The 26,861-nt window shown below is 37.6% G+C and overlaps 1 protein-coding gene across 20 annotated transcripts in view; it reads left to right on the forward strand.

The window, feature by feature from the left end:
- The window catches only part of CAPRIN2 (caprin family member 2), a 41,977-nt gene extending 27,137 nt beyond the window's left edge, over nucleotides 1-14,840 (forward strand). For 3 of the 20 annotated variants that reach the window (XM_012175077.4, XM_042247303.1, XM_012175078.4), the window contains 8 exons: nucleotides 642-697; nucleotides 2,933-3,037; nucleotides 4,320-4,466; nucleotides 7,158-7,326; nucleotides 8,676-8,858; nucleotides 9,559-9,659; nucleotides 12,737-12,800; nucleotides 13,918-14,840. In XM_012175077.4, coding sequence (XP_012030467.1) covers nucleotides 642-697; nucleotides 2,933-3,037; nucleotides 4,320-4,466; nucleotides 7,158-7,326; nucleotides 8,676-8,858; nucleotides 9,559-9,659; nucleotides 12,737-12,800; nucleotides 13,918-14,486 — 1,394 coding nt within the window. In that variant the 3' untranslated portion in view covers nucleotides 14,487-14,840. Of the gene's footprint in view, nucleotides 1-641; nucleotides 698-2,932; nucleotides 3,038-4,319; nucleotides 4,467-7,157; nucleotides 7,327-8,675; nucleotides 8,859-9,558; nucleotides 9,660-12,736; nucleotides 12,801-13,873 lie in introns of all 20 variants that reach the window. The other 17 variants (XM_042247301.1, XM_042247304.1, XM_042247302.1 and 14 more) reach the window with 12 other exon arrangements.
- The last annotated feature ends 12,021 nt before the right edge of the window (nucleotides 14,841-26,861 follow it).

Consider the following 26,861-nt stretch of genomic DNA (forward strand, 5'->3'; position numbering starts at 1 on the left):
AATCTGGTCTGACACTTCAGGCTTTTTATTCTGCATCAGTTTATCTTAGGAGTGTAATGACATAATCAAAGCCATAGTTCAGCCGTAGTAAGCAGTATACATCAACCAGAAGACTGGTGCGGTAATTCCTGGTTTGGATAAGGAGAAGGAAGAGAGAGTAATTAATAAGTGATAGACATTAATAAGACTAAATCAAACTGAAACTATGTAATTGAAAAGTATGTTTAATTTACATGATCAAAGAGAAAAATGAAGAGACAGATGACCCCCGCAAGGACTTATTTTGAAACTTATAATTTAAAGTATATCAGCTAATTATTGCTCATGATAGCTCAGATTTTATCTTCCAGATTACAGTCGCTGGTTTTTAAAAAGTCACAGTTCTTTTCTTTTGGAAGACTTGAAATGCTGCTTTTGTCCGTTTAACCATGAAACATTATTAAATATCACAGATGGAACTAGGATGCTTTTTCTCTATAATCCTCTCTGACTTTTTAAAGCTCTAATAGAAAGGACTTGAGACCCAGTTCTTCTAGATACTGCTTGGTTTTATAAAATATAAACTTTAGTTTCCATCCAGTTGGTATGCATAAACTTTTTCTCTTCCCTCAGTAGTTTACTGTTGATTTCACTCTCTACAGCATCTACAGAACAGAATCTATCCAATCAAAGTGATTTTCTTCAAGAGCCATTACAGGTAACTTCTCCAGATTCATCTTTCATTTACTCTTTTAGGAGAAACTCTTGTGTTGGTATGAATGGTCAGACTCACTGATTCTAATATTCCTAACTAAATTATTGAAAATGTTTTAAGGATATCTAGTGTTTTAGATCAAGTAAAACTGGTCCTCAAAAAATTCCTTAATGAACATGGGCAAGTCATCTGTTAAAACAAGGAAATTTTAGTGAGGAAAGAGCAAGCCTGAAGAATTCAGAGGTACTCTGGGAATCTTACTTTGCTGTTTAAGCTACCTAAGTCACTTAGTATATTGGCGTAGTAAAGAGTCTAAAGAAAGAAACGAATTCTTCTTAATTCATGGTTAGTCCCTCACCCCATTCCCTGCTTTAGCTAAAGAATTCCATGTTATCTGTTCTAGCTGTTAGATTCTGTATGAGGCTTTCAGTCAACAAGTTAAGATTATTTTTGGATAAACCAGTAGTCTAGTCTAATTGTTCTCACAGGCATGCCTCTGGGGTGGCTGCATCAGAATCATTTGGTCACTTTAATAAAAATACATAGAGTTGACCCTTGAACAATATGAGTTTGACCTGCTCAGGTCCTCTTATATGTGTTTTTTTTTCTCCCACTAAATCCATACAGTACTACATATCCGAGGTTGGTTTAATCTGAAGGTGTGGGACCACAGGTACGGAGGGTCGACTGTAGGGTCTGAGCATCTCTGAATTTTGGTAGCACAGCGAGTCCTGGAGCCAGTCCCTGTGGAGACTGAGAGAGGACTATATTGTTAGTTACCACCTTAGACCTGTATGTTTGGCATTTCCAGGGGTGTTGTCTATTCACCCATGTTTTTAGTCTGCTCCTTGGGTGAATATGCATGTTGATTTTTTGGAACCACTGGCCTCTATCATCATGCTTACTCAGAAATACTTAAAACAAACTCTAGCTGGTCTACTTAAGGAGCAATCACTTGGAAGCAAAAACTGCCATAACTTCTCAATAAATACTAATGTAAAGAATGCTTATATTTTTTGTTAACCTCTTAACTAAAATTCAGAGTCTCTTAAAGCTTAACTCTCAGGTGCGCCAAATTGCCTTAACTTAGTATCTGTGAATTTTTTGGCAGTTGACTTAGTTCTGTTCCCACAACAGCCAATAGCATTTATTTTGGGTGGTTGTCTCATTGTTTTAAAGAGGAGGCCAGAAGCAAGGCCTAGGTTTAAAACACTCCTGTTTTACAATAGTTTGGTCAGATCTAAATTATACCTATTTAAATATATAAATTGCTCTAAAGGATTTAAGATTTTTTTTCATAAGCCGTTTTCCATGAGATTTTTTAAACCTGGTCCCCATCTCCTTCCCAAGAAGCAGCATATCATGATGAACTCTTGGAGAAGATGACTGAAATGTAACTGCTCATTAGCATTGGGTAACCCATTTATTACTTGGGCTTCTGAGAACTGAACTGAAGCATTTAGATAAAAGGAGTGGATTCACTGACACTTCAGACCTTGTGATTGCTAGAATTTTATGGATTTCTGTTATATTCCAATACCTGTTATGCCATAGAATTCCTTCCTAGCTGCTTTCATAGTTTTTTTAAATCAGTTACAGTTGTCAGACTTAGTTCAGTTCCTATATGCCTTCTCCCAATTTTTATTTTATACATATTAGCTTTAATTTTTGTTAGGATATTGGTGCCATTGTGGCTTATGTATTTTATTTATACTTCTTCCCACTCCTTTAAGACACTGAGAGCACTTAGAGTAAAAGATAGTTGTCATGATTCTGGCAGACCCGTGCTCGCAGCGTTAATGTACCCTGGGCTCATTGCCCAGGGAGCTTGCTGTTGAGTGCCTGATGGAAAATCTGGCCCCAGATTTCCATGGCCAAGAATCTTGATAAATGAGGGTGGGATTAGATGTGTAGCTTTGGTGACTAGGCCTGGAAAGGCAGTGTAGCTGGCTGCTTGGATTTAAATCTCAGCTCTACCCCTTAATTTTAGAGTGATCTTGGGTAAATTATTTAACTTTCTTTACTTCTGCCTGATTATGAATAAAATGGGAATAGTTGTACCTATTGCTCAGGGTTATTGTTAGGAGTAAATATATTAATATGTATTAAAGTGTTAAGCATAGCAATTGGCACTGCCGAGTGTTCAGTGAGAGTAATGTGTTGCGAAGGTCAGGGCCCACGTAATATAAAGTGAACAAATCGTGCCTTTTACAATGTTTTATATCTTCCTGTGTCTAGGCTGCTTCTTCTCCAGTTACTTGTAGCTCAAATGCTTGCTTGGTTACTACTGATCAGGCTTCTTCGGGATCTGAAACAGAGTTTATGACCTCAGAGACTCCTGAGGTAATAAGAGACCAATTGTCTTAATTTCATTTCTGACTTAAAGAATAGTAGAACGAGCTTAACATGTGAATTACAAGCATGATCAACTTAATGACTGAACATTTATACTTTAATAATGTTTGCTTTCTGTTGATGTTGTAGTCCTGGAACTTATACAGGTAACTTTAACTTTATTGTGACTTTACCATATAAATAGACTTAATAGTGTATTAAATAGACTGAAAAGGCAAGTGTATTGCCTTTTCAGATACAATAAATTATATCTGAATCCGAAATGCTAATGTCAAAAGGATGAAAATTTCTAGGTAGGGGTAGGATTAGCAATAAGTTCAAGTTTCTCATTATATTTATATTGAAGGGCTCCTTAGGAGAGAAATCTTTTATACATATAACTGAAGATTCAATAACTTTATAGTGTTAATATTAGCACTGACTCAGTCAGAATGAGTTCCATTCTCTTTTTGGCTAATTTTGTCAAAGCATTTTGACAGTATTATGTGTGTGCTTTTGATAGTTTTTACTATATTTGAGCAAATCCTTGAGATAGGTATAGCGTGATAGGTAGATTTTTAAAATTAGCAACTCAGATTTTATTATTATTTCTTGGTTAACTATTATATAAGAATATGTATTCATTATATAAGAAAATAGTTTTTATGATGTTGATTTGGTCTAAATTTAAATTAAGTGTTTGCCACCTAATGAGTCACACCTGTCTGCTTCATTACCTCATTGGGATTGTTTTTTTCCTACCTTTTAAGTATTTGGCTTTATTATCTGTTGTATCAAGGAGTTGCTAATTCCCTTAGTTAAGAGTTATTTATATCAGCTCAGGTTTGGTTTTCTTTTTAAAGGCAGCTGACTAAGGAATCCACTAGTAAGACTTTGAAACAGAAAAAAGTTAACACTGGCTAAGCAACTCACCCAGGGTTTTTCTTAAGCCTAATTCTTCTGTATAAGTTTGGAATAATATTAGATTCTGAACTAGAAAATATTACAGGGTTTGAAAGGGACTAGGTCCTCATAAAAAGTTCAACCCCTCATCTCTTAGATTGATTAATAGTAAGAGTCTCACTTAGTCAGCAAGCTGTGCAAAGCAAATACTAGTGTGCATGCTCAGCAATTGAGATTTGAAATTGTAAGCAGAAGCTGTTCTTTTGCATTCCTATGTCCAAATGTCATCCTATAGGACTTGCTGACTTATGCCATCCTGGGGTTTAGTGTAAGTTAACTGCTTGTTGTATGGCAGGTGATTGGCTGATACTGCATTTCTCCTCCCTAGGCAGCAGTTTCCCCAAGCAAGCAACCGTCTTCACTAGCTTCTCCAAATCCTCCCATGTCAAAGGGCTCTGAACAGGGCTTCCAGTCACCTCCAGCAAGTAGTAGTTCAGTAACCATTAACACAGCACCCTTTCAAGCCATGCAGACAGTGAGTATAAAACATGAATGATGATTGCAGCTCATTATTCCATTTAAAAAGCTACTGTTTCTTTAATATTGGGTACTATGTGAAAAAGTTTGCCTTTTCTATTACTCTTACTTGGACTGATAGAATTTGAGTTTGTTCAATGGAAATATTGTTTGTGGAGGGAAGAGTGTTAAATTCAAAGCCTCAATAATTTTGAATGAATATTTTGTCAGGGCATTTACCCTTCTGAAAATTAGTGATAGGCAAAGCTGAGGAGACCCATATTAAAGAAATGAAATGTAAGTGGGAAACATAATTTTCTATGAATAGCTTAATAATACTAACAATTACTAATATCACAGTTCTGGTATTCCACGGCATCAATACCCTGAAATATAGGACACATACTTGTGTGTTCTATTACTGTTGAAACTTTCATTTGATTTCATCTTCATTCATCTCATGCTGGGTTTTGGAGAATTGTTCAAGATTTGTATGGTATTTTGAATTACAGTCTACTTCCGTGGTGGCTCAGATGGTAAAGCGTCTGTCTACAATGCGGGAGACCTGGGTTCGATCCCTGGGTCAGGAAGATTCCCTGGAGAAGGAAACGGCACCCCACTCCAGTACTCTTGCCTAGAAAATCCCATGGACGGAGGAGCCTGGTCCATGGGGTTGCAAAGAGTCAGACATAACTGAGCGACTTCACTTTCTTTCTTTCTACAAGTTGTAGTTAAAACTTTTTAAGATTATATTACAACTAAGTTTGTATATTTATTCTCTAAACCTAGAATAAATATAAAACTTTTCTTTAGAAGAACTCAACGTCTTAGCCAATAAATACTCTTCCTGATGATGCTTAATGTCCCACTTCACGTCCTTTTGAGTGACAGTAGTGAGATGAGGCCAGTGGAGTGGCAGTGGGAAGCAGACACAAGGCAGGGAGATGGGCTGGTGAATTCAGACACATTAATTCACTAATCTTATTACTCCCTGCTTGGCCACCTAGAAAAAGCTCAGTATCCTTGCTTTCCCTCTATGCCTGTCAATCCATCCTACACAATATTGTTTTTTTTTAGTAAAAAAACAAAAATCAAGCTACATTGGTTTTATTGAGTTTTTCTTATTCCTAATTAAAAGCAAATATTGGTCCATTATTAAATGAAATTGAATGTCTTTACCTGACAGTAACTTTTGAAGCCTGGTGTAACTTGCCAGACTAGTCCCCTGGACTTGTCCTGTACATTCTTATCACAAATACCTCTTTTGCTCATGCTGGTCTGTCTGCTCTACCTGTTTGGTTCCTATTCAATAGTACAAACTGGTTCTTATTTGTTCATTTACTCATTTATTCAACAAACAGGTAGTTCAAAGCCAGGCACTGTTCAACAATGCCTGGGTTGTAACAATGGAGAATAGATGGGTCTTTGTGCTTAAGAAGCTTATATTTTATTATGGAGGTGGGAGGGCTAGAGAGAAAAATACTCATATATATGTATAATATCATATGTGTATTGGGGAAAAATGGAGCAGGATAAGGGGGCTCGAGAGTAACAGAAGTGCTTTATTATACTCAGTGACCAGAGTCTGGTCAAATCATTGTCCTGCCACGTGGTAGAAATTCAGTACTGAATTTGCAGGTTTTTTCATTCATCCTCGGTTTCTGAAAAAGTACCCTCTTGCCCTATGAAGTTTTTATTCTCAATAAGCAGCATTATGATAATGTAATATCAGGAGAGTTAGTTTTTGTACTTTATTTAACTTCTGTCAGAAATCAAATAGGAATTTTTTTTTTTACTGTGTTAAAATGTGCATAAAATTTACTGTTTTAACCATTTAAAAATGTATAATTCAGTGGCATTAAGTACATCCACAGTGTTGTACAGCCATCACCACTGGTTTTTCCAGAACTTTTTCATTATCCCCTTCTTCTCCCTGGTAACTTGTATTCTACTTTGTCTCTATGAGTTGCCTATTCTTAGGTACCTCATATAAGTGGACTCGTGATATTTGTCCTTTTTCTACCTGGCTTATTTCAGTTAGCATAGTATTTTCAAGGTTCATCCATCCCTGTTGTAGCATGGATCAGAATTTCATTCTTTTTTATGGTGAAATAACATTCCATTGTTTGCATGTATCACATTCTGTTTACCCTTCATCTGCTGATGGACGCTTGGCTGTTTCCACCTTTTAGCGCTTATGAATGATACTGTGCACACAGGTGTACACATCTCTCCTTGAATCTCTGCGTTCAGTTCTTTGGGTGTATGCCTACAAATGGAATTAGCGGATCATACGTTAATTGTACATTTAGCTCTTTGAAGAACCACCATACTGTTCTCTACAGTCGGCTGTACCACTTGACGTTCCATCAGCATTGCATGAGGATTGTAATTTTACCCCACCCTCAGTTATACTTAGATTTTCTGTTTTTTTTTTTGTTTGTTTTGTTTGTGTTTAAGTAATCGTTGTCCTAATGGGTATGAAGTGGTATCTCATTGTGGTTTTGATTTATTTTTTTGTCTAGTGGCTAATGATGTTGGGCATCTTTTCATGTGCTTATTGGCCATTTATTGTCTTTGAAGAAATGTCTGTTCAAGTCCTTCACCCATCAGACAGAAGTTTTTGAATGTTGCAGAGTTTTGCCAAATGTCATCCCTCATTATTGTCTATGAAACTTTGCAAATGACTCAGTGTACTCTGTCTTTTAAGGTATTTAATGTTAACGCACCTCTGCCTCCACGGAAAGAACAAGAAATAAAAGAATCCCCTTACTCACCTGGCTACAATCAAAGTTTTACTACAGCAAGTACACAAACACCACCCCAGTGCCAACTGCCAGCTATACACGTAGAACAAACTGTCCTTTCTCAAGAGACTGGTAAGATCTTTGTGTATATTTTGAAGACTTAGATGAGAGCTGATTAAATGGAAAGCAAGTCTGTAGTGACATTTGAGAGGTTCTTTTCTGACTAGTAAGCATTATCTTTTCTCCTGTTCAAGTGCTGAGAAATGCTTAATGTCTTTTCCTCTCTTTAGTTAAGTTCACCTGTTAGTTTTAACGTTTGTAGAGGTAGAACTTAGATGGCTGATGTAACCCTGGAGTAGGCTTTTTAAAAATCTGATTGCTTTGATTACCATCAGCAGTGGTAGAGGTGCATAAGACACTATCCAGCTGCTTTTATGAAGGCTTTGAAATCATTGTTAACTCTGTGTTATCACAGATAGATGGCTGTCTGACCATTTCTCTTTTCTTTGCTCTTGAAATAGAGCATTGATTAATGTGAAGATATATATTTAACTTATTATGCTTATTCCACTCCTTGCTTAGAGATGGGAGGCCCTTTTGGTCTTTCATGCTATTATAATAGGTACATGAAAGAGCAGGCAACTATGTAGTCATTTCCCAATCATAAGAAGCATTTGTAGATTTTTAATGGTATTGCAGACCCCTGTTGGGTTTTCTAAAACTTAAGCCTGAGCAAACAAATTGAGCATTCTGAGTACTTGGTTAATTGCAGGAGGTGGTGAATGTAAATCCCTGGACCTAGCCACAGATGACCTCCTTCTGTTCTCACCTGTGCTGTGAAAACATAGGACGGGCGATGTACATAAAGGATATTGTTTGTTACATGCCTTTTCAATTAAAGTATTAATAAAAGTTCACTTTCTTATTCTCCATGAGGTGAAATATTTAGCCTTTCTTTTTCCTTTGTGGTAAAAATATACATAACATAAAATTCATCATTTTAAACATTTTTTAAGTGTATAGGTTTTATGGCATTAAACAATCCAAGTTGTTGTGTGGCCAATACCACCATTCATTTCTAGAAATTTTTCATCTTCTCTATTTAACACTAACGCCCCATTTCCCTTTCCTTCCAGCCGCTGGCAGCCAGCATTCTACTCTATGAATTTGCTCTAAGTACTTATCTTATATAAATGGAATCATACAATATCTGTTCTTTTGTAACTGACCTATTCCATTTACCATAATGTCTTCAAGATTTATCCATGTTATAGAGTGTGTCAGAATTTTCTTTCTAGGGCTGAATAATATTTTATTACTTAAACATCTCTATATATACACATGAATATCTATGGCACCTATTTTTTTTTTAGAAGGGAGAAAGTTGTATTAAAGGTTTGCTCTACACTGACTTCTAAGTATAAAGAATATTAAATTTTTATTACCGTTTAACTCTTGGACTCTAAAACTGTTTCCTTAAGCAGCAAGTTTTCCCGATGGAACTATTCAAGTAAGCAATGGTAGCCTTGCCTTTTACCCAGCACAGACGAATGTATTTCCCAGACCCTCTCAACCATTTGTCAATAGCCGGGGATCTGTTAGAGGATGTACTCGTGGTGGGAGATTACTAACCAATTCGTATCGGTCCCCTGGTGGTTATAAAGGTATGCTCTGAATATATTTACTTGACTCAAGCTGTTTTTACTTTACCTTGTTCCTATTTGTTATTTCTGTTTATAATGTAGTAGAGAATTCCCTATTTCTGCAAAATAGAGTATTTCTAATATATCTTTTGTCTATAACAGAGGAACTTTTTGTATGAAAAACTGATCCTGTGACTTAACTGAAGTAAAAGGTTGAACATTTTGTTTTTTCCAGGAATTAATTTTGGTTTTCATATTTGAATAATTTCTTTCTTTTGCTAATTGACCTGGCTGGCTCAAAACATGTTACAGTTAAGACAAAACCCATTTCTTAGTTTTTTTGTCAGAGTATACCACAGATGATAACTTTGAGAGTATAATAGTGATACTCTTTTAAGTTAGATATGGTTCCAAGTATTCTAGTCACTGCATGATATTGGCAAAAGTATGCTAGACCAAGGCTTTAACCACCATCCTTTCCCAACCCCATCTGTATCCGAGCAATAGTAAAATTCTACAGTTGGCTTATTTGAAGTCTGTGATATTTTTATAAATGTGTGTTTTATTGTGGAAATAATATTAAAGAGTTTGCTTAAAGAAGGCATAAATCTAGTGATGGCTTTATAAGATCAGTTTAACTTTTTAAGTGGTATAGAACAGACTGTTTAAAAGTTTAGTGTAATTTTGCCCATAATTCTAATGTAAGTTGTTTATTTACTAGGTTTTGATACTTATAGAGGACCTCCTTCAATTTCCAATGGAAATTATAGCCAGCTACAGTTCCAAGCTAGAGAGTATCCTGGAACACCTTATTCCCAAAGGGTAAGAATAATTGTCATAATTGAACAATTGATGTGAAGTACAGTTGATGTGAAGCTAGTGATTAACCTATAGCAGAGTCATAATTTGTTTTGTAATGGCACTTTTATTACTATGGAGAGTTGAGTTGGGAGCTTTTCTAATAACCCAAGTAGGATACATGACAATTGCCTGTTACATGGAACTTTAGGAGGTCTTAAGTGTGTTAGTTGCTCAGTCGTGTCTGACTCTTTGCGACCCCATGGATTATAGCCTGCCAGGCTCCTCCATCCATGGGATTCTCCAGGCAAGATCTCTACTATCCAAGAGTGGATAGTTATATCTTCCTCGAGGGGATCTTCCCGATTCAGGAATCGAACCTGGGCCTTCTCCATTGTAGGCAGATTATTTACCGTGTGAGCCACCAGGGAAGCCCAGGACGTGTTAAGGACTTGATTAAATTTGCATTAACTCATTTACTTCGCCACTCTATAAGGAAAACTGGAGTTCAGAAACAAGTAACTTGTATAAGGTCATTCAGCAAGTAAATGGTAGAAATTATATGCAAGTTTAACTCCATAGACCATGAAAGTGAAAGTGAAGTCGCTCAGTCGTGTCCGACTCTTTGCGACTCCATGAATCGCAGCATCCCAGGCCTCCCTGTCCATCACTAACTCCCGGAGTTCACTCAGACTCACGTCCATCGAGTCAGTGATGCCATCCAGCCATCTCATCCTCTGTCATCCCCTTCTCCTCCTGCCCGAAATCCTTCCCAGCATCAGTCTTTTCCAATGAGTCGACTCTTTGCATGTGGTGGCCAAAGTACTGGGGTTTCAGCTTTAGCATTATTCCTTCCAAAGAAATCCCAGGGCTGATCTTCTTCAGAATGGACTGGTTGGATCTCCTTGCAGTCCAGGGGACTCTCAAGAGTCTTCTCCAACACCACAGTTCAAAAGCATCAATTCTTCAGTGCTCAGCCTTCTTCACAGTCCAACTCTCACATCCATACATGACCACAGGAAAACCATAGCCTTAACTAGATGGACCTTAGTCAGCAAAGTAATGTCTCTGCTTTTGAATATGCTATCTAGGTTGGTCATAACTTTTCTTCCAAGGAGTAAGTGTCTTTTAATTTCATGGCTGCACTCACCATCTGCAGTGATTTTGGGGCCCCAGAAAATAAAGTCTGACACTGTTTCCACTGTTTCCCCATCTATTTCCCATGAAGTGATGGGACCGGATGCCATGATCTTCGTTTTCTGAATGTTGAGCTTTAAGCCAATTTTTTCGCTCTCTTCTTTCACTTTCATCAAGAGGCTTTTTAGTTCCTCTTCACTTTCTGCCATAAGGGTGGTGTCATCTGCATATCTGAGGTTATTGATATTTCTCCTGGCAATCTTAATTCCAGCTTGTGTTTCTTCCAGTCCAGCGTTTCTCATGATGTACTCTGCATATAAGTTAAATAAGCAGGGTGACAATATTCAGCCTTGATGTACTCCTTTTCAAGTATAGGAAAGTCCTTTTTATTAAAAGTTTAATTTTTTGGTTAATTCTCTATTTGAATAGTTCAGATATTCTTTACTGTATGTGGTAAAAGATTGATAGGAAGATGTTAGACTTTCCACTTTAACAGTCCTTGGAAACTCCCTGTCTCTGAGCATGTCTGGATATGAATTTATACTACATTAGCATTTTAAGTTTTGAAGCTTTACAAGCCTTCTGTTATATACGTGGTATTTTACTGAGTTCTGTTGTTAATATACAAAGGATCTCTACTTGAAGCGCTTACAGTTACATGAGGTAAGATAGATGTCTGTACAGAGGCAGTGTTGAAGAACACACTTTGGAGAACACACCACGTCACCTGAATGACTTGGGTTTGACCCTGGATCTCAACAACTCCCCTCGTTGTGTGACTTTTGACATGTTATATAAACTTTTTGAGCTCTAGTTCCTTATCTTTTTTTTTTTAAGTCACTCAGTCATGTCTGACTCTTTGCGACCCCATGGACTGTAGCCTATCAGGCTTCTCCGTCCATGGGATTTTCCAGGCAAGAGTACTGGAGTGGGTTGTCATTTCCTTCTCCATAGTTCCTTATCTTTTAGATGGAGACTCATCAGTGTGAGTTACTTATATCTGAAGTGTTGAGGATTACTCTGAGAGAGTCTGAGGATTAAATGAAGTGACAGACAAAAGTGCTTTGTATGAAAATGCCAGGCATGTATCAAGGATTCAAATACCAACTGTTATTACTTGATTGTCAATACTGTGTGTGAAGAGAATATGTTGACTAAAACAAACTTCAATAATAGCACATCTGTTCTCAGTACCAATATTCTAGTATTTTTTGGTGCTGTTTTCAGTTTCTTATTGAGGAAACATAAGATATCAATGATATCTTATGATATCTTATGATATCAATGATAGTAGTGTTCTTGGGAAGAGGATGAGGAGTTTGGGGTAGGAGTATTATTATTTTTATTATGTATTTTCTTGTCCTATTGAAGCTTTTTATTACATGTTAGTAATTAATGACACTGCTAACTATTCTTTTCATGACTTGTACTGGGGCTTTTACCATACTTGGGAGTCAGTTTGAAATGTTGTCTTTTGGACATTTTTTGGTAAGGATTCCAAGAAATAATATGTTCATGTGTTATAATTCTTACCAATTTCCTTGTCAAAACCCTTAACACAGTTAATAGTTGTCATCACCCTTTGGTTTATAAATAGAGAGGCTGGATTAGTCTGTATTTTTGCTTTATTATGTCCTTTTGTATTGAGATGAAGCACAGAGGACCAGGCCATATTTCTGAATTTCCCTCATAACCTAGCACTGTGTCTTTTATGCAGTGTTATCTAAATACTTTCTTGTTTTTGCAAGTGTTAACATATCTAACCTGTCAGGGTAATTAACAGATGAAGATATATGTTACTGTGACCCTTGTTTCGTTTTTCTTGGTGTCATCTGAGCCCCTTTGGTTGGTTGTCGTTGAAGTCCAGCTCAAAGGCTCAGAGGCCTTAGTCTTACAGGTTTATTTGCTAGTAATAACTATTTTGCCTTTTTTGTGCTGAGGTAAATATTATGTGTTCATTTTAGGATAATTTCCAGCAGTGTTACAAGCGAGGAGGGACATCTGGTGGTCCTCGGGCAAATTCGAGAGGTAAGGATAATTAACTGAGGAATTTATTTACCCAAAACGTACCTCTAGATCTTTCTTTATTCTCTGTCAAGTTCTCCCCAAAGTATGTTGTTTCCAACATTCATCTTTTGAGGTTTTGGGTTTGCTTAAATGCAGTACTGAAGACCAAGGGAGATAGGCTGTGGAGATCATTTGTCACTTTTAAGTGTATGTGGGTGCTGTGTATGTTATAAACTTGCTTGACACCAGAGCATAATTTAACCTTAGGTGCATATTCACTATACCGACTTGGTATAGTTTTGGGTGATGTTTCAGGATGGTGGTTGTGGAATAATGGGCACTCCTAGATACTCTAGTGCCCCTTAGTACATTGATAGATTGGAATAAACAATGATTAAGACACCATGACTTGAACAAAAGCAAGATATTTTAATACTTCTTAAAATGTGAAGGTACAATTAAAAGATTCAGTGTAACTGAGAAAATCAAGAATGAAGATTAACTTTGTCACAAGAAAAAAGAAGCTTTTTCTTTTAAGAAAGTAGCCACTATTCACATTATCTTTGCCTTCCATCTGAGCAGTGTTTTGTATACTACTGAAAACATTAAAATTTTATGAAATCACATTAACTTAGAAATAAAGAATAAGCATTTATTATGGAACTTAGTACCATAACAAAATGTTTGAATGTCTAGTTCCAAAAGTTGCTTCTTTTATGTAATCTCAGTTTTCTTGAGTCCTTCTCTGTTAGATAACTTGGAATCACTGAGGAATTAATAACTCAGAAATATGGGCAAAAGATAAAGAATAGAGTGTTCATTCACATCTGGGTTTTATACTTTGCCAGCTGTAACTAGTGTTAAGTTATCTAACCTTTTGGGGGCCTCATTTTCTTAATGTTAAAGAGTAAAGCTACTGGACAAAATCATCTAGGTCCTTTCTGGCTTTAGAATAGTAGTATACAAACCTATTGTCAGAGAAATCTAGAAAAGTATACTGTAGCTCTACTTTATTGCTTTTTAAAAAACTTACTATAAAATGCATTTTTATCTGTGTTTCAGTAGCCGACTAATGTTAAATATTGTGTTCAAAGCTAACTGCTTCATTATGAGAAACTCACTGTTGCTAATAAAACAGCAGGGTGGAGTGATTCTTCTCAGGTGAGCAGCCCAGAAAGAGACAACGAAACCTTTAACAGTGGTGACTCTGGACAAGGAGACTCCCGTAGCATGACCCCTGTGGATGTGCCAGTGACAAACCCAGCAGCCACCATACTGCCAGTACACGTGTACCCCCTGCCTCAGCAGATGCGCGTTGCCTTCTCTGCAGCCAGAACCTCTAATCTCGCCCCTGGGACTTTAGACCAACCTATTGTGTTTGATCTTCTTCTGAACAACTTGGGAGAAACTTTTGATCTTCAGCTTGGTAGATTTAATTGTCCAGTGAATGGCACTTATGTTTTCATTTTTCATATGCTAAAGCTGGCAGTGAATGTGCCACTGTATGTCAACCTCATGAAGAATGAAGAGGTCTTGGTATCTGCCTATGCCAATGATGGTGCTCCAGACCACGAAACTGCTAGCAATCACGCAATTCTTCAGCTCTTCCAGGGAGACCAGATATGGTTACGTTTGCACAGAGGAGCAATTTATGGAAGTAGCTGGAAATATTCTACATTTTCAGGCTATCTGCTTTACCAAGATTGAAAGTCAGTACAGAATCGACAGTGAAAGGATATGGTGTTCTAATTAGTGGGAATAAGGAAAAGTAGTTCTTGCCCTTTTGACTGATTGGTTAAGGAAAATGTTTTCATTCCTAGAAGGAGGAGGAGGTCCTTACTTTTTGTTTTCCTCCTCATGGTGAAAAATTTCAAGCTGAATGACAATTAGCACTAATCTGGCACTTTATAAATTGTGATGTAGCCTCGCTAGTCAAGCTGTGAATGTATATTGTTTGCACTTAATCCTTAACTGTATTAATGTTCAGCTTACTAAACTAACTGCCTCACGTTCAGGCAAATTATAATGCCTTGTTGTGCCTCAATAAAAAAGTTACCTGCATCTTCAGTGTTCTTATTTGATTAAATATTTAGTTAAGAGGTAAGATGTTTAGTTTTTAGTGTTCATCACTGATAACTCTTGGATGGGAATCTTCATGGGTTCATACTGTTTATTTTATTTTTATTTATTTATTTTTTTGCCTCTTCCTTTTATTTATTTATTTTTTGCTTTCTATTTTTACTTAAGCCTTTTATTTATGAGAGCTCCTTTGAATTACTTTTCTGTTATTATACATATCATTCATCAAAGTATTTCATCTGTTTTCCACTGCCCAAATGACATATTCTCCTTGAAGCTATTTTGTAGTAGAGTGTGTTATCCTTTATTTAGCTGTCTTCAAGTTCCTACCATATGAATACAAAATAGAGCAGGAGATACATAGATAATACTACTGGTCCACTGTCAATAAGTCTTATGCTTTTTAGTGGATTCTTAATTTGAGTAGGTAAAATATTTAGTCAACAAAAAGCACACATAGGTCTGTGGTCAGGCAGTGCTGTGTTGGAGTGCTGCTTTTGCCACTTAGTAACTGATCTTGGGCAAGTTATACATCTTAAGATTTTTTAAAAGACCATTTCCCAAGATGTAAAATGGGCATGATAGATCAGCCTCATAGGGCAGTTGTGAAGTTCAGCTAAACAGTTTAATGCATCTGTTTAAATGCATCTAAAAGACTTTACACAGTAACTGATACTTAAGCATTTAATAAACGTTAGATGCTGTAATTGTGTTTTTCTCATTCTGAAAATTTTTGGGTTCTGCGTGTGTATATACTGTCTTGCATGCTGTATAGCCAGAGTTTAGTGTCCATCTGGGCATACATCATCACAGATCTTGATTTGTTTGTAAATGCTTCTCACTAATAGGAACTTGATAATGTTTCTCAGTGACTTTAAAGAATAATTTTTTAAACATTTTGATCGCATATGCTAGGGTTTATTAGTGTCAGAGAAAGGGCATTCTTAGTCTGCAACCAAGCAAGTCACTTGCTGAGGTAGAAAGTTCTTGTTCTGATCCTCCACTCACTCTGTTGTTAAATAATCTCAGGAAGATGGTATAAGAGCATTAAATCATTATGGTTAATATTTGAGCTAGGCGTGGGTTTAGCAATTAAATCCTATGTAGTGTTAAATGGTAGTATAGTGCTCTCAAGATAGAGGATGTAATGTGATTCACTATTTAACAGAACTTTTCAACACATGATGTACTTTGTGAGTTAGAGATATCAGTATTCTAGTTAGTTCATGGCCTTTATGTCCAGAACACAAACTGAAAAGTATACAGGAAAGCCCAGGAATACTGGAGTGGGTAGCCTATTCCTTCTCCAGTGGATCTTCCCAACCCAGGAATTGAACCGAGGTCTTCTGCGTTGCAAGTGGATTCTTTACCAACTGAGCAATGAGGGAAGCCCCTGTATAGGAAAGCAGAAATACGATTAAATGATTGAGTGGAAAACTTGATGTTTAATAACAGTTGTTGATCAAGTGCAGTGAGGTCTTTCTCAGTCCTTTTTAGCCACTATTTCCTGCTGCATTAGGGTCTTCAGTTTAGTCTTTTATCCTGCACCCAATCAATGTTTATTTAAAATATTGTGAATGACTTTATATTTTTTAAGATAAGTGTCCAACAAGAAGAGATTCATTACCTAGGATATCCCCTCATGAAACTCATGTTTTAGGAGAGTTTTTTAAATGAAATACTATTTTTCTAAGTGTAAAGATAACTAGAAAATTAACAATTCTTAGACTTAAGGAATGAAGGAACAAGACCTTTCATTCTGAAGCACTATAACTTTTGAAGATATAGTTCTTCTGGAATCTTTTAGTAAAAATCCAGATGTCTTTATAGAAAGATGTACATAAGCAGATTTTAGATGCCTTTGCAAGAGATGGTGGGGATCCATAGATATGCAAAAGCACATTTAGGGACCTTGTATAAGGAACTTATATTTTACTGAGAGGATCTTGTGGGTATGACAGGTGGAAAGGCATTCCATAAAGTTACAATATATCTCTGAATATATAGATTGTTACTTGTCTTACTGGAGATAGAGATAGGGGAGGTAGTTTTTCTACAGATTTTCTACAAATCTGCCTCGAGTTTTTTTTTTTTTTTTTTTTTTCACTTTAAATCTTTTAGTCTTTTGTTAAATGAATTTTCCCTTAAGAATTGTGAGCAACTGACTCCTATCTCCTCTAAAGTTATTTAGGGAGTAAATGCAGGTATTTAAAGCAGGAAATATTTTTGAGAGGTTTGTTCACTTGCCTCCCATACCAAGTATCTTGTCAACCATTCCATTTTTAAATTGAAACTTTCTAAACTCCACTGGAGGCTCAGTGGTAAAGAATCTGCCTGCAATGTAGGAAACGTGGGTTCAATCCCTGGGTGGGAAGATACCCTCGAGAGGGGAATGGCTACCCACTCCAGTGTTCTTGCCTGGAGAATTCGACGGACAAAGAAGCCTGGTGGGCTACAGTCTAAGGAGTAGCAAAGAGCGACATGACTAAGTGACTGAGCATGCTTGTGCACAAATACAAACTCTGTGATAGCTACAATTTTACAATGCTTTGACATTACATACTGTGTTTTTATACTTTAATCTTCCCTGTTTTCTTTCTTATTGACTGATGTTCTATTGTGATCTTTGTGATGATACTTTATGTATTTTATAAGGTGAAATAATTTTTGGCATGTAGACTAAAGGTTTTTTCACATGCATTCCACTCTGCTCCCATGACAAACACTTTATTTTGATGAAAGATTTTTGAGTTGTTTCTCTAGGTCCTCCACTTGCTAATGTATCTCAGGGTATTTTTAATTGTCACGTCAATGATTAGGTCAATACCTTTAGTCCTCACTTTTCAGCTTCTGGCGAGTGTTGACAAACTGATAGGGACAGCTCACTTGCTACCACAGCAAGATGCTGAATGCCAGATGATAAAATAGTTACCCATTTTCAATATCAGGAAGCCTTGGGCTCACTAATTGTAAGTTTTGTAAGCATTATTATTTTATTTCAAGGGCTTTATGCTTTGAAACAAGTGATTAATTTAGTCTTTCAAATAGCTGGCTTATCTGATTTGTACCTGACTCGGGCTACAAAGATGAATGCTCAGACATATCAGTAACAGTTTTATCCATTTCATCTGCTGAGAGCAAATCTCTTGAGTTATTTCTCTGATTTCTGTCACACTTCTATTTTTCCTGATCTGTATCTGGACTAGCTATTTAATCTTCTCATCTTTTCTCTTGTTTCTAAGTTTTACTTCTGGAAGATTTCCTTGATTTTGTCTTCTGACATTTTTACAGAGTTTTAAATTTCTGGTATGTTAAATTTTTAAGTATACTTCTGTTATACTGAATGTTCCTTACATGTGTAGTCTATTCGTTTTCAGATTGTATTATTGTCTAATTCTAAGGATAGTTTTTCTCTTTAAGTTTTCTTCCCTTTGTAGTCTGTTTCCTACACTTCCTGTTTGTCCTAATGTCTTATCTGGGGTGTTATATTTGATCAGAATCTTGTGATTATTGGTTGAGTATTCATATTTAAGAAGTGGTACCTAAAAGTGATTGGAAGCTTTGAATGCAGAGGTGGGGCTTCTTGACTTTTGAGTTCATAGTAGCATGATTTTTGTGGAGAGGACACCAGTGTGGAAGTAGGGAGGAGCTGTCTAACACTGAAGCTGTAAAAGATGGATAAATTTGACATGTAGAATTTATTCCCCTTAAAGTTCTGTTAGGGAAAATATTGTCAAAAGACAAATGACCGCCTGCAGGGGGAGAAAATCAAGAAAAAGATGGCCAACAGAATTGAATGCTCAGTTCATAGGTACTTTAAAAAATCAGTAAGCATATGTAACATTTTAAAGTGCATCTTTTGGCAAGCATGTGGGAAAACAGGCACTCATACTGTTCAGTTCAGTTCAGTCACTCAGTCGTGTCCGACTCTTTGCGACCCCATGAATCGAAGCACACCAGGCCTTCCTGTCCATCACCAACTCCCAGAGTTCACTCAGACTCACGTCCATCGAGTCAGTGATGCCATCCAGCCACCTCATCCTCGGTCGTCCCCTTCTCCTCCTGCCTCCAACCCCTCCCAGCATCAGAGTCTTTTCCAGTGAGTCAACTGTTCGCATGAGGTGGCCAAAGTACTGGAGTTTCAGCTTCAGCATCATTCCCTCCAAAGAAATCCCAGGGCTGATCTCCTTCAGAATGGACTGGTTGGATCTCCTTGCAGTCCAAGGGACTCTAAAGAGTCTTCTCCAAAACCGCAGTTCAAAAGCATCAATTTTCTGTGCTCAGCTTTCTTCACAGTCCAACTCTCACATCCATACACGACCACTGGAAAAACCATAGCCTTAACTAGATGGACCTTTGTTGGCAAAGTAATGTCTCTACTTTTGAATATGCTATCTAGGTTGGTCATAACTTTTCTTCCAAGGAGTAAGCGTCCTTTAATTTCATGGCTGCAGTCACCACCATCCGCAGTGATTTTGGAGCCCCCCAAAATAAAGTCTGACACTGTTTCCACTGTTTCCCCATCTATTTCCCATGAAGTGATGGGACCAGATGCCATGATCTTCGTTTTCTGAATGTTGAGCTTTAAGCCAACTTTTTCACTCTCCACTTTCACTTTCATTAAGAGGCTTTTTAGTTCCTCTTCACTTTCTGCCCTAAGGGTGGTGTCATCTGCATATCTGAGGTTATTGATATTTCTCCTGGCAATCATACTGTAGATGATAATAAAATGAGTACTTTTTAGAAAGATAAAGTATATGCTTTCTGACGCAGAAATTCCACTACTAGTAATTTACAAATAGTTTGGGAATTACGCTGAGATACAGCATTAATTATAACAGCAAAAACTGGAGAAACAACCTAGATGTCCATCAGTAGGAATTGGTTAAGTCAGAAAAGACTGTCCTGCAGTGTGTGCAATGTCATTTGCGTAAAAATTTCTGAAAGAAAGTATATGTGGTTGAATTTTTTTCCCCCAGTAGTATGTACAAAATGTGATAGTGTTGGCTCTAAGGAAAAGGGGTTGGTTAGTAGGTATTTTTCATTCTGCATATTACTATAGAATTTTTTTTATTGGAGGCTAATTACTTTACAGTATTGTATTGGTTTTGCCATACATCAACATGAATCCGCCCCGGGTGTACACGTGTTCCCAATCCTGAACCCCCCTCCCATCTCCCTCCCCATACCATCCCTCTGGGTCATCCCAGTGCACCAACCCGAAGCATCCTGTATCCTGCATCAAACCTAGACTGGCGATTCATTTCTTATATGATATTATACATGTTTCAATGCCATTCTCCCAAATCATCCTACCCTCTCCCTCTCCCTATAGAACTTTAAATGTACATGTCACTTTTTTGTTAAAAACTATAAAGATAAACTGTTAGATTGCTATGGTACTTACCCTGTCTTGTGTTTGCTTGGATAGAGCTTGAGGGTCTGCTTTAATTATCATTAAGCCTGGGATAACACATGGAAGAGTTTGACTATAAAAACCTTTCACCTTTCACTAATATTTGTATTTCACTTCATGATTTAGAGTACTCTCATTTGTGTAATCTTATTTGATCTTCATAGTGGTCCTGGTGAGGCAGATAACTTTTTTAGGAGATAAGAAAATTGGGACAGTTGGAGATTGACTTTCTAAGGCCACCAGCAGAAGTGCCCCAGCCAGGCTTTGAGTCCAAGTACAATGGTGGCCCTTCCTATTGTTCGTGTTCCTCTTCTTTAGTTCACGTGTGTGGTCTCCTCCACAGTATTTTCCATTGCTTTCCTTTTTCTTTTCTTTTTGCACACAGTTATTTTAGAGGCACTACTCAGCTTTTACTAGGGCAGACTAAACACTGTGAACTGGGTACACTGGACCTGGTTGAGGCTGTCATAAGTTATCATTTTTCATATGTCCTGAGTTTGAACAGGATGACTCTATTTCCAATGCAAAATGTGGAAAGTCTGAGGAAACGAAGAAACAGAAGATTTTGAGGAAAAAAACTGATTTGAAAATACAAATTTCATCTTCAGTCTTTGCTAATACCACTCTTTTAGTTTCTATGCCTCCCACCACTACTATCATTTTAGTTTCTTGGAGATGAAAATTTCTGGCTTCTGATCCAAAACTTCCTAACCCTCTATTACTTTAGCTTATAAATACTGATTTCTTATCAGTATTATCAGTATCAGGTTGGATGGCATCATCGACTCAATGGACATATCCAAACTCCAGGGGATGGTGAAGGACAGGGAAGCCTGGCGTGTTGTCTAAGGAGTCGCAGAGTCAGACGTGACTAAGTGATTAAAAACTAACAATAGATTTTTATGTTTTAAAAAATTTTGTTTTTAAAAAATTCTTCTTTAACTGAGAGGTCTGTCAGATTCTTTTAAGAAACTCTGCTCAGGGCTTTTGGTTATATGTGACAATTCAAAGGAGAGTACCATGCCACTGACTTTATTATACTAACAATACTGAAGATCTTACATTTATGAGACATATGTATGTACTATTGCCTGTATTTCAGGTGCTATGATGTAGAGTTCAGCCAATAGAGACCCTTTTGAAGTAGAGGCATTTAGTCAAAAAATTTATCATACAGATCATTTGAATGATTTAAGATTATTTAAGGGATCATGTAACTTACAGATAGAGATTTTTGTGCATTGGGTTTTAACTCCCATTTTTGTCTTTACCATATGGACGAGATTCAATCCTGCTAACATAGTCTTGCTGCTAACATAGCAGATGAGCTGCTGCCAACAGATGGGGAGGACAGCTGTATGATATCCCATTTAGATGACTGAAATGTTAAATCTTAAAAAAAGGCCACAGTGGTAGTGCTTGGAGTGAAAATTGCTTTCTTTAACTCGAGCTGTAATCATGCCAGTTATCCTCTATAGCTCTATTTCTAGGATGATGTCATCTACTTCTACACAGATGACTCATGGTTCTCTTTACTCCTTCCTGTAACTACCTTCCTCCCCACCCCACCCCCGCCATAACTTCCTCTTTCTCACCCAGCTATTCTGTGAGAGCCAGATGTCAATTTCCAGATGTCACTGGAAATCTCTGCCTGTATAAGCCATAAGCACCTCTAGTTCAACATGTCCAGAGACAAATTCATCTTTCCTCCAAAATATAGTACTCTTCCCATTTTCCCAAAGGTCATCAAATCTTGATGCTCTATAATCATTTTTGACTTCCTTTTTGTCACTTTGTGGATCTAATCAGTCACAAATTTCTGTTGCTTCAATGAAGTCACAAATTTCTGTTGTTTCTGTGAAATGTCTCGTATCTATCCTATCTTCTTTATTCTTACTGTGCATTTCCTGTTTCAGATGCCTTCTCTCTCAAACATTCACTCATTTGTTAATTCAACCAATATTTACTAATTGCTTATTATGTGTCAGGCATAGTATGGGACTATGTCTCATTTATCAAAGGTTGAATAAGGTCTCTCCTCTCCTTAATAGAATCCACTGATAATAATACTGAGCATTAGCATGGGCAATGTACTTACCTCATTCAGTCTTCACAGTAGCTTTTGGAAACAGATGAGCAAACAGGCCCAGAAAGGTGAGGCAATATGCAAACTACAGTGAGAGAATACAGCTCACTCAAACTCTGTCTTAAAGTGAATGTGTTAATTTATACAGACATGCTCTCATATTGTACATAGTAGTAAAAGAGAGGGAACTTGTAAACAAACCATTTATAAGTTAAAGATAGAGTTTAGGGAAAGCTACTTTAAAACACTTGTAAAGAAATAGGTGTTTGTGGGGTTTTTTTGTGCCTGTTTTATTTTTGTTGCCTCAGAATTTGACAGCATTATTTTTTAGTAACTTGTCTTCACTGCGTCTTTTCAAAGCATACACAGTTTTCATGGGACCATCATCTCTTTCTTTAATGACATATTTTGTAACTTAAAATTATTTTGAGATAATTGTAGATTCTCATATAGTTGTAAGAAATAATACAGATAGATCCTGTGTACCCTTTATTCAGTTTCCTTCAAAGTAACGTATTGTAAAACTGTGATGCAGTATCACAACTAGGATAATGAGGTGGATGCAGTTAAGACAAAGATTATTTCCATTTGCACAACAATCCCTTTTATTGCCCTTCCATATTAACATACACTTCCCTCTTGTAGCCAGCCCCACTTGAATCCCTCAGAAGCCCCGATCTGTTCTTAATTATTTTATGAATGTCTGTGTGCACTAGGAGAAAGGAGCAGTGACCCCACAAGAGACTGACCCAGACTTGCCTGTGAGTGTCCAGGTGTCTCCTGCAGAGTCATGGGTCGGTAGTGCCCTGCTGCAGGGTTGGGGGCACTGAGTGCAGCAAATGCCTGCATGGGACCTTTTGAAGGAGATCACCATTTTCTTCATTACCTCCACCATAGTTTGGTCTTAGGTCAAACAATAGGGAGGGAACACAGCCCTGCTGATCAAAGAAAATTGGATTAAAGATTTACTGAGCATGCCCCCCCAACCCCCAGCATCAGAACAAGACCCAGTCTCCCTCACAGACAGTCTCTTGTCCATAAGGCCTTTATCCTTATGAGGGCAGACAGAATGAAAACCACAGTCACAGAAAACTAATCAAACTGATCACATGGACCACAGCCTTGTCTTAACGAAACTAGGAGCCATGCCATGTAGGGCCATCCAAGACGTATGGGTCATGGTGGAGACATCTGAAAAAATGTGGTTCACTGGAGAACGGAATGGCAAACCACTTCAGTATTTTTGCCTTGAGAACCTCATGAACAGTATGAAAAGGCAAAAAGATACAAAACTGAAAGATGAACTCCCCAGGTCAGTAGGTGCCCAATATGCTACTAGAGAACAGTAGAGAAATAACTCCAAAACCAATGAAGAGACAGAGCCAAAGCAAAAACAACACCCAGTTGTTGATGTGAGTGGTGGTGGAAGTAAAGTCTGATGTTGTAAAGAACATTGCATAGAAATCTGGAATGTTAGGTCCATGAATCAAGGTAAATGGAAGTGGTCAAATAGATGGAAAGAGTGAACATTGACATTTTAGGAATCAGTGAACTAAAATGACTGGAATGGGTGAATTTAACTTAGATGACCATGATATCTACTACTGTGGGCAAGAATCCCTTGGAAGAAATGGAGCAGCACTCATAATCAACAAAAGAGTCTGAAATGCAGTTCTAGGGTGCAATCTCAAAAACTACAGAATGATCTCTGTTTGTTTCCAAGGCAAATGATTCAATATCACAGTAATCCAACTCTATGCCCCAACCAGTAATGCTGAAGAAGCTGAAGTTGAATGGTTCTATAAAGACCTACAGGACCTTCTAGAACTAACACCCCCAAAAGATGTCCTTTTCATCATAGGGGACTGGAATGCAAAAGTAGGAAAGTCAAGAGATACCTGGAGTAACAGGCAAATTTGGCCTTGGAGTACAAAATGAACAGGTCAAAGGCTAATAGACTTTTGCCAAGAGAACGCACTGGTCATAGCAAACACCCTCTTCCAACAACACAAGAGAAGACTCTACACATGGACATCACCAGATGGTCAATACCAAAATCAGATTGATTATATTCTTTGCAGCCAAAGATGGAGAAGCTCTATACAGTTAGCAAAAACAAGATCAGGAGTTGACTGTGGCTCAGATCATGAACTCCTTATTGCCAAATTCAGACTTAAATTCAAGAAAGTAGGGAAAACCACTACAGGACTCAGGTATGACCTAAATCATATCCCTTATGATTATACAGTGGAAGTGGCAAATAAATTCAAGGGATTAGATATGATAGTATCTGAAGAACTATGGACTGAGGTTTGTTACATGTACGGGCAGCAATCAAGACCATCCCCAAGAAAAAGAAATTCAAATAGGCAAAATGGTTGTCTGAGGAGGCCTTACAAATAGTTGAGAAAAGAAGAGAAGCTAAAGGCAAAGGAGAAAAGAAAGATATACCTATTTGAATGCAGAGTTCCAAAGAACAGTAAGGAGAGATAAAAAAGCCTTCCTCAGTGATCAGTGCAAAGAAATAGAAGCAAACAATAGAATAGGAAAGACTAAAGATCTCTTCAAGAAAATTAGAGAGAACAAAGCAACATTTCATGCAAAGATGGGCACAATAAAGAACAGAAATGGTATGGACCTCATAGAAACAAGATATTAAGAAGACATGGCAAGAATACACAGAAGAAATATACAAAAAAGATCTTCATGATCCAGATCACCACGATGGTGTGATCACCCACTTAAAGCCAGACATACTGGAATGTGATGTCAAGTAGGCTGTAGGAAGCATTACTACGAACAAAGCTAGTGGAGGTGATGGAATTCCAGTTGAGCTATTTCAAATCCTAATAGATGATGCTGTGAAAGTGTTGCACTCAATGTGTCAGCAAATTTGGAAAACTCAGCAATGGCCACAGGTGTGGAAAAGGTCAGTTTTCATTCCAATCCCAAAGAAAGGCAATGCCAAAGAATGCTCAAACTACCGCACAGTTGCACTCATCTCATATGCTAGCCAAGAAATGCTCAAAATTCTCCAAGACAGGCTTCAACAGTACTTGACTCATGAACTTTCAGATGTTCAAGCTAGATTTAGAAAAGACAGAGGAACCAGAGATCAAATTGTCAGCATCCACTGGATCTTTGAAAGAGCAGGAGAATTCCAGAAAAACATCCACTTCTGCTTTATTGACTATGCCAAAGCTTTTGACTGTGTGGATCATGACAAACTGTGGAAAATTCTTCAAGAGATGGGAATACCAGACCACCTGACCTGCCTCCTACGAAATCTGTACGTAGGTCAAGAAGCAATAGTTAGAACTGGATGTGGAACAACAGACTGGTTCCAAATATGGAAAGGAGTATGTCAAGGCTATATATTGTCACCGTGCTTATTTAACTTCTATGCAGAGTACATCATGTGAAATGCCAGGCTGGAGGAAGCACATGCTGGAATTAAGATTGCTGGGAGAAATACCAATAACCTCAGATATGCAGAGAACACCACCCTTATGGCAGAAAGGGAAGAAGAACTAAAGAGCCTCTTGATGATAGTGAAAGAGGAGAGTGAAAAAGTTGGCTTAAAACTCAACATTCAGAAAACTAAGATCATGGCATCTGGTCCCATCACTTCATGGCAAATAATGGAAACAGTGAGAGAGTTTATTTTGGGGAGCTCCAAAATCACTGCAGATGGTGACTGCAGCCATGAAATTAAAAGATGCTTGCTCCTTGGAAGAAAAGCTATGACCAACCTAGATAGCATATTAAAAAGCAGAGACATTACTTTGCCAACCAAAGTCCATCTAGTCAAAGCTATGGTTTTTCCAGTCGTCATATATGGATGTGAGGGTTGGAGTATAAAGAACACTGAGCACCAAAGAATTGATGCTTTTGAACTGTGGTGTTGGAGAAGACTCTTGAGAATCCCTTGGATTGCAAAGGGATCCAACCAGTCCACCCTAAAGGAGATCAGTCCTGGGTGTTCATTGGAAGGACCCATGCTGAAGCTGAAACTCCACTACTTGGGCCACCTGATGTGAAGAACTGACTCATTTGTAAAGACCCTAAAGCTGGGAAAGATTGAAGGCAGGAGGAGAAGTGGACGACCGAGGATGAGATGATTGGATGCATCACCAACTCGATGGACATGAGTTTGAGCAAGTTCCGGGAGTTGGTGATAGTAAAGCCTGACGTGCTGTAGTCCATGGGGTTGCAAGGAGTCGGGCACTACTGAAGGACTAAACTGAATTGAACTGATATTTAAAAAAAATATAAATATCAAATAGCATGTAACCTTTTGGGATCGGCTTTTTTTCACTTGGCATAATTCTGATCTAGGATTCATCAAGTATGTTGTTGCCTGTATTGTTCCTTTCTACTGCTCAGTAGAATTCCATGGTATAAATGTGCCAGATTGTTTAACCACTGTTTTCCAGAGAGGCTGTACCATTTTAAACTCCAGCCAACACTATATTAGTGATCCAGTTTCTCTGTATCCTCA

The sequence above is a fragment of the Ovis aries genome, chromosome 3 (assembly GCF_016772045.2).
Source record: "Ovis aries strain OAR_USU_Benz2616 breed Rambouillet chromosome 3, ARS-UI_Ramb_v3.0, whole genome shotgun sequence".
Taxonomy (NCBI): Eukaryota; Metazoa; Chordata; class Mammalia; order Artiodactyla; family Bovidae; genus Ovis; species Ovis aries.